The sequence below is a fragment of the Prionailurus viverrinus genome, chromosome A1 (assembly GCF_022837055.1).
Source record: "Prionailurus viverrinus isolate Anna chromosome A1, UM_Priviv_1.0, whole genome shotgun sequence".
Lineage (NCBI taxonomy): Eukaryota > Metazoa > Chordata > Mammalia > Carnivora > Felidae > Prionailurus > Prionailurus viverrinus.
The window spans coordinates 187,897,809-187,911,141 of record NC_062561.1 but is presented as its reverse complement, the minus strand read 5'-3'; the positions used below and the strand labels follow the sequence as shown (position 1 = coordinate 187,911,141).

The window sequence follows — 13,333 nt, the reverse complement described above, 5'->3', positions numbered from 1 at the left end:
TCTACTAGGCAGGACGATCAGATTTTTTCACCTCATTAAAACATAATAATCTTTGGTAATTGGGTTCTCCATGATACCGATTTGATTTTATGCTTCTCTTTCTTCTTAATTTACCTCAGAATGCAAATCCATTCTTTAAAAACATTAGATGTGATTTTGCCTGAGTTGCTTGCATTGAGACTGAATGATAAATCAATTTGAGATAAGCCTCCAGAGACCACAGGATCCCCTCTAACTGATAAACAAAGTCAGGTAGTTACACTGATAAGATAGGAAGTACTGTGGAGAAACTACTATTACTTATTCATTCTTGCAGACATTCATTTAACAAATAGTTTTGCACTGACCCTTCTGAGACAGGCACTATGCAAGTTGCTGGGATACAGCAGGGGGAAAAATTAGAGGTCTCTGCTCTCATGGAGATTATCATTTATTGTAACATGGCCAATAGTAAACACTATTTTACTGTTTTATTTTTATTTATTTTACTGTTTACTATTAGTATAGTGTTTATGAAAAATGCATTTAGTTATAAAGCACACAAAATGCAGAAATGTGATAGAGAGGAAATAGAAATTTAGGGTAAAGCAGCATTACTTAATTTTCTTCCTGTGAGCACATAAGTGTGTTCTGTCCTTAGGACCATGGTGCTTTTGTTCTAACTGGATCATTGCTCAGATTTCTGGCTGTTGGTCTTGATAAATAACATCTTGATTCAGATGTCACTCCTCAGATAGGATTCCATCCCCCTGCTCCATCACTCTTTATCAGATCATTCATTCTGTTTAATTTTCTTCATGGAATTTATCACAATTTGCAACCCTCAAGTTTATTATTAAATAGCCTCTTTTTTTGTTGTTGTTAGTGGTTTATATGTTTCCTTTATTAAGTACATGCCTCTGGAGTTAGGGACTATGTCTGGCTTATTCACTTCTGCACCCCCATTCCCCACCTAGAGAAATAAGAAGTGCTTACATGGCAGCTGATTGGGTGGATTGATGGATAAATGAATTGAGGGTTGAGAAATTCACTTGACTACAACGGCCTTGTTTCATTAAACATAAATTAAAACACTAGTATTTTCTCATGCTTCCTTTGAGTACACTACACAGACATTCCTAACATTAGGGTAGTCACCATTACTAACAGCAATCAGCTATCGGTCTAATGAAAATTCTGAGTGAGTCTGTGTCTGCTCTGCTACCTCCTAGGCCATGCACTGGGCCCTTCCCCTGCATTAAACCTACTAGAACATGAAGGGCATAAACTCTAGAGTCAAACAGCTTAAATTCTATTCCCAGGCTTGACACGTGAAGTTGTGCTGCTTTGAACAAGTTACTGGATTTGTCTAGGTCTCAGTTTCCTTTTCTATAAAAATGGAATGATACGAGTATCTGCCAGATGGGATTATTTGAGGATCAGAAGGTATAACAAATGAGCAGCAAACGATATACAGCATGTGCCTAATGGATTTTGATGATTGCCGTTATCTTGGTAACTGCACCAATGAATAAGACCACAACAAGTATTTATTACCCACCTACTGGGTGCTGGCTGTTTTACCTAAGTTACATTATTTAATTCTGATTATATTCCCATAAGTTAAATGATATTATTTTCAATTTAAAGTTGGTAGGTAACTTTTTAAAAAGCCACAAAACCTACAAAAAAAAAAAAAAAAAAACCCAAACTCCAGAACCTGGCCCTCTTGCACTATCCTATCCTACTTTGCTCTTCATCTCACTATTACATATCTTCTCATCCCACTAAACTCCAGGTTTTGAGTCTCAATTTTTGGTTGTCTCATGTGTCTTTGTGTAACCCCAGTACCCTAGCACAGTGTTGGTACATAATAAGGATTTAACACCGCTATCCCCTCTTGCCAAATATCATCTGGTACTAATCACGACAGAAAATAGCAGGATAGGTCAAAGTTAGACACATGTGGCATTCTTACAATGGCAATTAATCTCTACAAAGAAGTCAGTGTGTGCTGAGGACTCTACTAAGTGCTTTACAAATCTTTGTTCACTTAATCTCCCCAGTAATCCTATAAGGTGGGGGTACTCTAAAGCCCTACATCACTGACAAGGGAGCTGAATGTCAGAAAGATGAAGCACAGCTAATTTGTGACAGAGGAAGTCCTTGAAACAAGGCAGTCAGATCCCAAACCCAGGCTCTTGATCCTTGGGCAACACTGCTTTTCCTGTGTTCTGTGGCCTCACTATGCAGTGATGGAAAATGCCTCCCAGCATATTGATGCCACAAGAAGTTTTGGTCTTTATCCTGATTTTTTTCAGTTTCTCTTAGTTGTGAGACTATTACAGCTGCTAAAATAAAAGTCCTAATTATTTTCTCTATTATGGCTAGTGAGAACAACCCAACATGGAATTAATATCTTCCTCCAAGGATTTATGGCCAGTTAGCATTTTGTTGCCTTTTATTCTGTCCATAAGAGTGCAGATAATGGGCTGCTTCTGAGAAGTAAAATAGCTTGAGCATTTCATAATGTGGTGACTGTGATTTGAGTCTTTAAGCTATTATACTGGCTTGGTTTCCATAAGGAAGGTTTGCTTTTATTTGTGACCTCCAGAATAAAAAGGTAAGGATACGCAAGAAATCCTCTCTTACTAACCATTTAGCAAATCAAGGCATTAAAACTTTAACCAAAAGTCCTTTAACAAAAAATTTTAGAGATGATATCCTTAGGTTACATTGCCTTTTATCTCCTTTAATTGTTTTTTTATTCTCCATGGGGAATAGGCTGAAAAACACTTCAGTGAAATAAGTCTTTTTTTTTACTTATGCCACAAAACAAATACAGATTTTCTTCAGTGTACTCTGGGATCTTCCCTAATAGTCTTACAGACAAAGGTACTTTTCTAGTTGCCTGAGAGTCAGAGGTATGACTAAGCTTAGTACTTTCTCTGTCCCCCCTTCCAGGATGAGTACTGATGGTAGACTTAGGGTCAAGGATCTGAGTGTAAGAATGACATCTGTGAATTCTTGACATGAAAGTGTACAGGTTACTGGGGTAATTCCTTTCCCAGATTATGAGGAATACAGCATCTTCAATCCAGCAGAAAGCTGGACAGAGTAACTCTAGAGTGGCTTTCAGAGACCCTAGGAGCCAAAAAGCTAGGTGGCCTTCTCACTTCTACTAAGGTATTACATCTTTGGCTGAGATTTAATCTAATCTTGAAGTGGCTGCTTTTTACTTAGTCTGCAACCGAACTCCACAATAGGGCTATATTATTCTGGAAAAGAAGAGAATTTCAAAATCCCTATACCCCCAATTCAAACTGAACTTCAACTCAAACTTCCTTGAACTTGAGGATTCAAAAACATGAAACAAAAATAACTTTCTGCATCTAAATTGTACAAGAGAAAATCCCCCAAGGATAAAGGATGAAAGTAGGGGTGATGATATTAACTTACACCTGAGGGATATACTATACGTGCTGTAAATATGGAAACGGCTACAGGCTAGCCAAAAACAGTGCACAAATCCCCATCATGGAGCCTGTTTAAGACTGGAAAGTCATAATTATTTACTTACGAATAGCGACTCGGACAGTCTCTCTAGGGGGAGGCTCCTTTTATGAGCCTTGGGAATTTGGGCTCTCCATTCTTCTTCCGTCAAGATTTTCAGTACCTGCTTTCCCTAAGGGTCTTTTGCATCCATCTACCTGGACAGATACTGTATTTTTGCAGAGTCTGAGGAGGTGACTGAGATCATGGGCTTTGAGTTCAATTCTGAGCCTCAAACCAACCAGCAAGATATTTACTTCTCCAAAGCTTCAGTATTCTCAACTATAAAATGGAAATAACAGTAGCCTCCTTCACAGGGTTGTTTAATACAGATAATTCAGGGCATGACATATAGAAAGTACTTGATACACATTACTACTACTGCTCCTACCATGACTACTACCAATAGCAGGTAATCACTCTCTTAATTAAACAAGTGCTCATTTATATTTGACTTGAAAGGTCTTTGTCTAATTAAAAATCTGACAGGAGCTAACTCCTTACAAAGACTATCTAGGTTAACTGTATTTTGCTTATTTGCCAAGCAAGTTGCCAGCAAAAGCTGCCAACAAAATTCACTGATTTCATGAAATCAGAGTGTTACAAAAGTTACCCCAAACGTCACTGGAGAAGACTTTATCTTTAATGCTGAGGACTATCTACACTGTTTGAAGGTCAGAATTATGGAAGTCCCTTCTGTTTTCTTCAGTTTTAACATAAGACAGAGGAAAAAAACCTGTTGCTGACATATATATATGTCCAAATATATACACACATATGCATATGTACACATACTTATATACCTATAAATTGATACATGTGCATATTTATATCTATAAATAGAGATAAACACCTGTATACAAACATATATGTAACAGCTGTAATTTTAATCATCCACTAGGAAATACTTTGCTTAAAATAAGTTAAATAATCAAATTAAATTATATTATATTAAATTAAAAAGAGAAGATCTGGCTTCTTTCCATGCTGACAGTATTCTTGTGGCCTAGAGAGTTCACTCCCAATGAAATCAGGAATATGTAAGTGCTAACTCCAAAATGTGTTATGTATAGCGATGCTGTATACAGATACATTCACGAGCCTATGAATAATGTGTCCTCGACGATTTTAATGCTTCTTTCCTTTGGAGACAAGGCCCAGTTCCATGGCACTCCTTTGCCTTCAATACCAGACGAATGTTCTCATTGGGCATAGGGCTGGTTTCTGCCCTTCTCTGAAAACCCCTGGAGTCTCTGGTCATTCTTTTCCCCAGAAGTTCTTTCACATCTTTGGTTTCAGGGCTGCCACATCTACAGCTGTCATGTGACTGAAATCAGTGGACATGAGGACAACTAGGGACCCATTCAGCTGACAGTGAATGAGACCCACTGACTACTGGAACACTATGAGTCAGTAAAAGTTAAGAAGAAGATACTGGGCAGACTTTCTTTTCCTCTTTAATTTTTTTTTTAATCTAAAAGTCCAGCAAAATGTGGCAACAGAAAGAGCCCTAGATTATTTCTTAGGGCTGCTAAATACACACTGCCTCCATGTCTCAAGTCCAAAGAATGGTGTGATCCTGATTCTACTCTATTCGATTAGGAATTGACTTATTTGCTGACGTCAGTCAGACAATGATGACTCCATACAACCAAATGACTCCAGCAGCAGCAGCAGCAGCAGCAGCAGCAGCAGCAGCAATAACAAGCCCTGGATTAAGAGTTAGGAGTCTGGTATTCTACTCTGTGCTTTGCCATTAACTGTGTGATATTAGACATAGTCCCTTCCCTCTCTGAACATCCCTCTTCTCATTCCTAAAAAAGGAGGTGAACTTGAAGATGTCAGCTATTATTTCTAAATAGGGAAAATAATAAGCAAGAAATCTCTATAAAAATTACTTACAGTTCAGGGCATCTGGGTGGCTCAGTTGGTTAAGCATTCAACTCTTAATTTCAGCTCAGGTCATGATTTCACAAATCATGAAATCGAGCCCCGTATCAGGCTCTGGGCTGACAGTGAGGAGCCTGCTCAGGATTCTCTCCCCCTCTCTCTCTCTGCCCCTCCCTTGCTTGCACCCTCTCTCTCTCTCTCTCAAAATAAGTAAATAAACACTAAAAAAATTCTTTATAGCTCCTTGGACTGGATATATTCTATAAAACACTACGATTGCATGCACTGTTTCCCACAGAGTTGGAGAAAGATGAAGATGATTTCTCCTTCTCAGAAGAATGAGAAAGTCTAGAGAGCAGGGCGTCACACCCTGGCCATTAGGACTGATATTCTTAATAAAATTTCTGTTTTTCTGCTTGACCAAATGCAATCACTATCTCTATGAAAATTAATTAAAGCAATTAGAAAATCTGAGTAGAACTTGATATTTTAATGTTTGATAGACTATGTTTCAGTGAGGGATGGCTACTTGATTATTTGCTTGTTTAATATCCTGTGGTAAAACTTTAGGAATAAAGGAAGAAGACAAAATTAACAAAATCTTGCCTGTCTAAATTCATTACAAGCTAACATTATCCTTTGCCATTTTCCCAATGACAGAACATACATAGCAGGAGGTGGGTGAATTGCCTTCTGCTTCCTGCTGAAATTTTCTTTAAGAATGTGAAACTTTAATCAGAAGTGACATGCTTCTGATCTAATACTACATATGGGAGGTGTATAGACACATGAACTCAAGCCCCGCCCCCCCCCAGACCAAAAGACAAACAGCTATTTTTAGATGGGTCAGCTATTACTGAAAGACTAAGTCATTCTTTCCATAAGAACTGGCCTAATAAAATCAGCATTACTACATCTCCAGAGTCATCTATTTAACCAGTGAGACTACAAATTGTAACAGCACAACTATAAGACTATAAATTGTGCCACAATTTATATTTTTTATTTGCCTGTCACTAAAATATTAAGTAAATTTTAAACGGTAGTCCTGAATTTCATAGCAACAACCACATATTTCACCTTATATGAAAACCATAAACCATATCCTGTATGGGATAAAGAAATATATCCCAAATATGTCCCATAATGGCTAAAGAATGGTGGTGAGGAGGGTTACACTGACATGAAAACATGTTTATGATACATCCTTTGTCACAGAAAAAAATTCAAGTCACAAAATAGTATGTAAAATGTAAATCTGTTTTATAAAAAATTTCCTATAAGCTTTTTTACTAGAAAAGTATCTGGAAGACTATAAAGCAAGGTACAGATAGTGTTTATCTCTAGGTGATAGAATTAAGAGTAATTTTATTTTCATAACTGTATTTTCTAATTTTTTAATAATAAATATCTACCACCTCCTGATAGGAAGTCTTTTGTCTTAATTATGTTTGTTGAAGAGTTTCTAATGTTTGATAAAATGCTATGATATAAATAATATGCAGTCCAATTTGGATTCAGATCTTAAATGTTAATGAAAATATATATTATATTAAAAAAAGATGTCATCATTTGATAATTCAGGGGTTTTTTTGTATGCCAGAATGTAATGATTTTGGTTTTTATTTCTTAATCAATCAGATATTTTCAAGGAGAGAAATATAATTGCTAAGTAACTGAAATATCATGTTAAATGCTTATGTACACAAAGAAAGGTGGGAGTATATATACCTAATATATTTGTGCCACCCATTAGCAAAATCATAGGAATACGAAATTTGGGGAGCTAGAATAAAATTTAGAAGTCACTTAAATGAGTAATTGTAAGAACTATTAATTGTAAGACAAGGCCTCCTAATTTTCTGCTTAATGTAATTATTCATTTACTTTTTGAAATCCAACAAATATTTCCTATTATAAGTAAATAACAATATAAATTCTATCTAGCATTCCTTATAATACCAACCACAGATTAAATCTGGTGTTTACCTTGTAGGGGTTTGCTGGATTCCCTAAAAGAAATCCAATATTTTCTATATTATTTTTTCTTGAACTGTTCTGAAAATGATTTGAATGGGCCAATCTTATTTGAGAATAATATATAGTTACTCTGTTTGAAATATTTCCTTTGTAAATTGCTAGGAATTCTTCGGCTTCATCAACTAGAAACTCATTTGTCACAAATTATCCAACTGGGTTAGTCCTGAGAAAATATTCTTCCTCCTGACAGAGGAATATATATCTCCTGACAGAAATCTCTAAATAGCATTGTTAAAGACAAGAGGAATCTGATTTTATAATCAAATTGGTGAAATTGAGCTATCAACCAGTCAAGAGTGAAGGTGAGAATCTATATTCAAAGATTTCATTATTCTTTAGCCACAAACTATAAATTTAAGTTTCAAAAAGGCACTATTTATAACTTTTGTTAATCATTCCTGTATCCCATAGACTGTTAAATAAGTTGAGAAAATAGACACACATGATAGGACATCAGGGGAAGAAAAGGAAAGACTTTTTAAAAGAAACTGCACAACGTCTAATTAAATGAAAGTTACTGAGTGCATGCAACAAATGAGGCACTGGGCTGGGGCTACAGAGCAGTTTTTATTTATTTATTCATTCATTTTTTTATGCTTATTTATTTTGAGAGAGACGGAGAGAGAGACAGAGAGAGAGACAGAGAGAGAGAGAGAGAGAGAGAGAGAGAGAGAGAGAGAGAGAACAAGTGGGTAAGGGGTAGAGAGAAGGAGAGACAGAATCCCAAGCAGGCTCTGCACCATCAGTGCAGAGCCCGAAGCAGGGCTCAAACTCACAAACTGCAAAATCACGACCCGAGCCAAGATCAAGGGTCAGAGGCTTAACCAACTGTGCCACCCAGGCACCCACAGGGCAGCTTTTAAAGTCTGCCTTGCCATTTGGGTCTAAACCCAGGCATCCATTTTCCTTGCTCCAGATCTCACGCTGCCAAATGCAATGGCTGGAGTTACCTGGCTCCACTATACATTTTTTTTAGTGGTTCCCTTTTTCACTCTAAATCTGCCTGGGATAGACCTTCCCCATTGTCTTCAGTCCACTTGCTCTCTGACACTTTTCTCATTCTACACCATGGACCTGGTGTCCTACTTTGCTGAATTGTGAAAGACAACTGGGGTATAATTCTATAATATAAAAAAACGGCCTTGATATGCGAAGCCTTCCTTGTTCCAGCCTTCAAATATCTCTACATTAATTTATTCATTAAATAGTAGCACTGAACACTTATTATCTACCAGTTACTATGCTACTCCAAATATGTAATTTCATTTTCTACTCTGATGTTAGATTATATATTCTTTTAGATTCATTAATTATTGATTCAGAGGATGACAGGTTATAAAAACCATAGCATACTGGTATCATCTAATTTACCCCCTCTGTTTTATATATGAGGAAATTAAAACCTGGATAAGGCACTCAAGGTTCAAAGAGAAGTTTATTATAAAAGCCCAAACTAAAACCTAAGTTTCATTATCGTTACACTTTGTTAAGGAAGTTGGTTGCATTGCCCACTTATATCCATTTATGTATGTGGTTCCTCAAAGCCACTGTATCTTAATGCAAGCCTGCTGAGTAGCTAGTGCGCTATCCTCAAAGCTCCTGATCTCCAAACATAAGGTATCAGTATGAGTGCACTCGGAGTTCCTGCTGTGTACAATGAGATGCAAAGGGCCACTCATGCAGAAGGACAACTGATTTCATAAGGAGGTCATCAAGGTTTTAACTGAAGAGTTTTGACCACTCCTTCCTGGGTTATGGCTTAACCTGGTTGTCTATGGTCAAGGATCCCACCCTGAGTCACATAACCTTTGAGATGTGCTGATCTCATTTTCAGACATAGCTCCTGAAAGTAAATAACATATATAGATGATTCCCTACCTCCAAGAGATCAAAATAGCATTTCTTGGCTACAGACTTTTAAATCTTAAATGATATTTCCTGGATATTCGAACCAGATATTCCTAGTTCTCTGACACATAACATTTTTCCTTTTCCAAATTTTATCATAAAAATTTTCAAACCTACCGAAAAATTGAAAGACCGGCACAATGAAATCCTATATACCAATGATAAAATTAAACAAGCATTAATATTTTGCATACTACTTTCTCCTTTCTATGTTTTAGTGCTTGAACATTTCACTAAAGAAAATACTACAAAAAGAAATTTACTCAGATCCTCTGAATGTTCTCTCTACCTCCCTTGTCCCTGCCAATGTGTATGGATCTCAATGGGAGGGGAGTTTTAGGGTAAATAGGAAAAGTGACTAGGTAGAGTGGAATCAACCCTACCATGGTAATTTTAATTGAATTCCTTTTACTTATATATTGCAAATGAACCTCCTGGAGTTGAGAAGGGAGTATGTGGTCTGCATTAAGCTTCTTGCCATGAAATAAATCATTCTATTATTTATCGGTAAAAAGTGGACTAGGATACTTGTAAATTTCTTGGAAAACTTGTTATCCATTTCAAAATCAGAATTAACAATACAACTGCTGGAACATTTACAATTCATGTGCCTTCTCTGTCTAGTAGTGTTAATCTCACACATGTCAGACGTGTTTGACACCCCTTGTTAGAAGAGGGGATAAGAGAATGATGATTTTCTATTGTTGTGAGTTTGAGTTACAGCAATGTCATATAGTAGGTCTCAATGATAAGACTGAGCAGTCATCAATGTTTTTGTCTGAGTATATAATGATATAAAGAAGCCTTATTTATCATCTATATTGGTCTTCTCTTTTCCTTCTCAATTCCAAAGACATCTTGATTGTTGATTTTCCCATCCATTCAACTTTGCATGTGAATTCAGAATTGACAACCTTTATTGAGCATCTTTATGGTGTAGGCACTTTGTCAGTGTTGGATATACAAAGGAGAATACAACTTGTTCTCTACTTTCAAGGTGGGTGTTGCAAGGAAATGGGAAGAGCTCAGGGTAATTTCTGCATGATTGCTGTGCAAATTAAGTGATTTGCTGGGCTAATGCCTCCAGCACTAGGTCTGGTGCTTTGCCAGAACTTGACACTTGCCAGTCCTCCCCCTCATTTACTGCCGAGTAGATAACGTTATTTCTATGGCTCCTTGCTCCTTCTTCAGGATTCTGACCACACTCTGTGCTTAACTCTTAAAAAGTGGGAACTGAAACCTCTTTTCATCCCCCATCTCCCCCACAGCCTGCATGGTCACCCCCTCATCAAAGTCTTTGTGACACCTAATTTTTTTTAAGTTTATTTATCTATTTTGACAGAGAGTGAGAGAGAGCGAGAGAGTGAACAGGGGCAGAGCAGAGAGAGAGAGAGAGAGAGAGAGAGGGAGGGAGAGAGAGAATCCCAAGCAGGCTCCACACTGGCAGCAAGAGCTCCAGGGGGGACTCAAACCCACAAACCATGAGATCATGACCTGACCCAAAACCAAGAGTTGGACACTTAACCAACTGAACCACCCAAGCACCCCACACCAAATGTTTTATTGTTCATTCCAAGTGGTAAATTTAGCAAAATATAACTGTTAACACAGTTCTTTCCATTAGCACTTTCAAAGCCCACCACCTTGGTGGAATCTTTGCAGACACTGCCAGTCAATTTATCTCTTTGGCATTTCTCTATTTTCTAAGACACACATGTGAACACTGCCCATATCCAGTCCATCTTCTTACCTCTAATGGCTGACACAGCACAATCATGCTACCTCTGTTCCTCACCCTTACCCATTCTCCCTTGGTAGCCAAATGCTACTTTCTCTAAAAAATATGATCAACAAAGAAGCTGGTTCATAAGCACCTAAACAGAGGCACCTGGGTGGCTCAGTCAGTTGAGCATCCGACTTCGGATCAGGTCATGATCGCGCGGTGAGCTCGAGCCCTGCATCAGGCTCTGTGCTGACAGCTCAGAGCCTGGAGCCTGCTTCTGATTCTGTGTCTCCCTCTCTCTCTACCCCTCCCCCGCTCATGCACGCTCGCTCTCTCGCTCTCTCTCTCTCTCTCTCTCTCTGTCAAAAATAAACATAAGCACCTAAACAATGTGACTGTCAGAATATACCAGATAATGAAAACAAGACATAATAGATAAGAAAAATGTGGGAGTGAGAAGTATCCCCACGTAGTGATTAAGAGCTGTGACTCAGAACTTGGATCTGAGTTCAAATCTCATCTTCATAGCTTACTTTCTTTGTGATTTTAGGCAAGTTGTATTAGCCTCAGTTTCCTCATTTGAAAATAAAAATTGTAACAGTTTCTAACTCATGAAGTTGTTGTACAGATTAACTATAACAATGCATGGAAAGCATTGATGATTTAACTCAATATCTGACCACTAACCCCTAATAAATGAATAACACCATTGTTGCTAACATCATAATTATGATAGGGTAACCACACATTTTTGTAATAATAAGTCAGAGAAAATGTAACATTTCAGAATTAAGAGCTTCTTCCCAATAATGCAAAGAAACCCTTTATATTGTAATAATGTAATTTTTCAGGGTAAGATAGGTATCTTTTTTCTCCCTTTTCTTTCAGGAAACCATCTATTGCTTTTAATACAAAAATAAACTTTAAAAGAAGAAACTTTTATTTTGCAATCCATCCTCACCTTAAGAGCAGAGCACCACAACTGTTTACTGACATGAAAGTTCATTATTAGTAAACATGAGATAACAACTTTATTTATTTGCAAGTCTGATTACTCCTTGGAGGGAGAGAGGGCACAAAAAGCCTTCCTGTCACCAGAGAACCAGACCCAATTCACACAGCTTAGGAGAAATTTATGAAACAGAAATCTGCCATGCTCAAACAAGTATTCAGCATTCATAATTTGTTTCCATTCTAATTAAGCACTATAGCCCAGCTATTTTGATTGTTTATCCTTACTCCTTAAAGAAAGCAGCTTTAGGATCAGCAGCTGATGTTAGAAGATAATTCAGAAAAAATTATTTTTAGCTAGGACTAAGCCCCTTTGTATACATGCTCCCCTAAACTCTCAGATGTTTACTGGATAGGAGATTTAACTGCTTATCACAGAACCAAAGGAGGAATAAGGAAAACATCACAATATTCCCCTCCAATAAAAATCAATAACGATTTCATTCAGAAAAAGTTCAATTTTGAAATGGACACTACAGACCTGAGGCCATAAAGAACGGTCCCATCTGGATGCAGGCGGATCATGCGGTTCTTGACAGTCACTCCATGCACAAATGACTTCTTATCATTCAGAAAGTAGGTATCGGGCACCCAGAGCTGGTCTGCCACTCTATTGTCCAGAGTCAAGTTTAAAGGTATTACATTATAGGACAGTCTCTTATCTCTCCAGGCTTGCTGAAAGTACATTGTCAAGGTATAATCCTGTGAATGTGAGAAGAAAATGGTTATTTTGTACCCAAATGGACTTGGGAGTTAGGCAAACACTTTAGTATTCATAAGAAAAGAAAATATATACAGCCAAACCCCAGAAACATATACTATTCATATACAGGCAAATATTAATTTATTAAACCCATTCTTACTGAAACTTGCTATGTATCAGGCACTATAGCAGGCACTGTAAATACAGAAGTGAAGAGAGCATATCTTGGAAAAATTTATTATCATATTTTACACAGGAAGAAAGATGGTAAGGAATAATTAATTAGTTTGTCAATGAGAATCCTAACCCATTTAATCAGGGTGAATTTCCCAGGAGAGGCGACGTTTACACTGAGACTTGTGTAGCTTCTCAGTAATCTAAACAATATTAACTCAGTCAGTATTTCAAGAGGATTTTAATCGCAGGATACTAAATTATCAGGCCAGGCTCTTAGCTTTTGAGAAACAATGGGTTGCTATAAAGTGAGCACTGGTCTTGGAGTCTCAGCTCCTGTATTTCTCAATTGT

The 13,333-nt window shown here is 37.3% G+C and overlaps 1 protein-coding gene across 2 annotated transcripts in view; it reads right to left on the bottom strand.

Annotated features, from left to right (window-relative positions):
- Nucleotides 1-13,333, bottom strand: part of GABRB2 (gamma-aminobutyric acid type A receptor subunit beta2) — a 232,135-nt gene that overhangs the window by 142,655 nt on the left and 76,147 nt on the right. For both annotated transcript variants that reach the window (XM_047879113.1, XM_047879124.1), the window contains exon 5: nucleotides 12,585-12,805. In XM_047879113.1, the coding sequence (XP_047735069.1) occupies nucleotides 12,585-12,805 (221 nt within the window). The remainder of the gene's footprint in view (nucleotides 1-12,584; nucleotides 12,806-13,333) is intronic.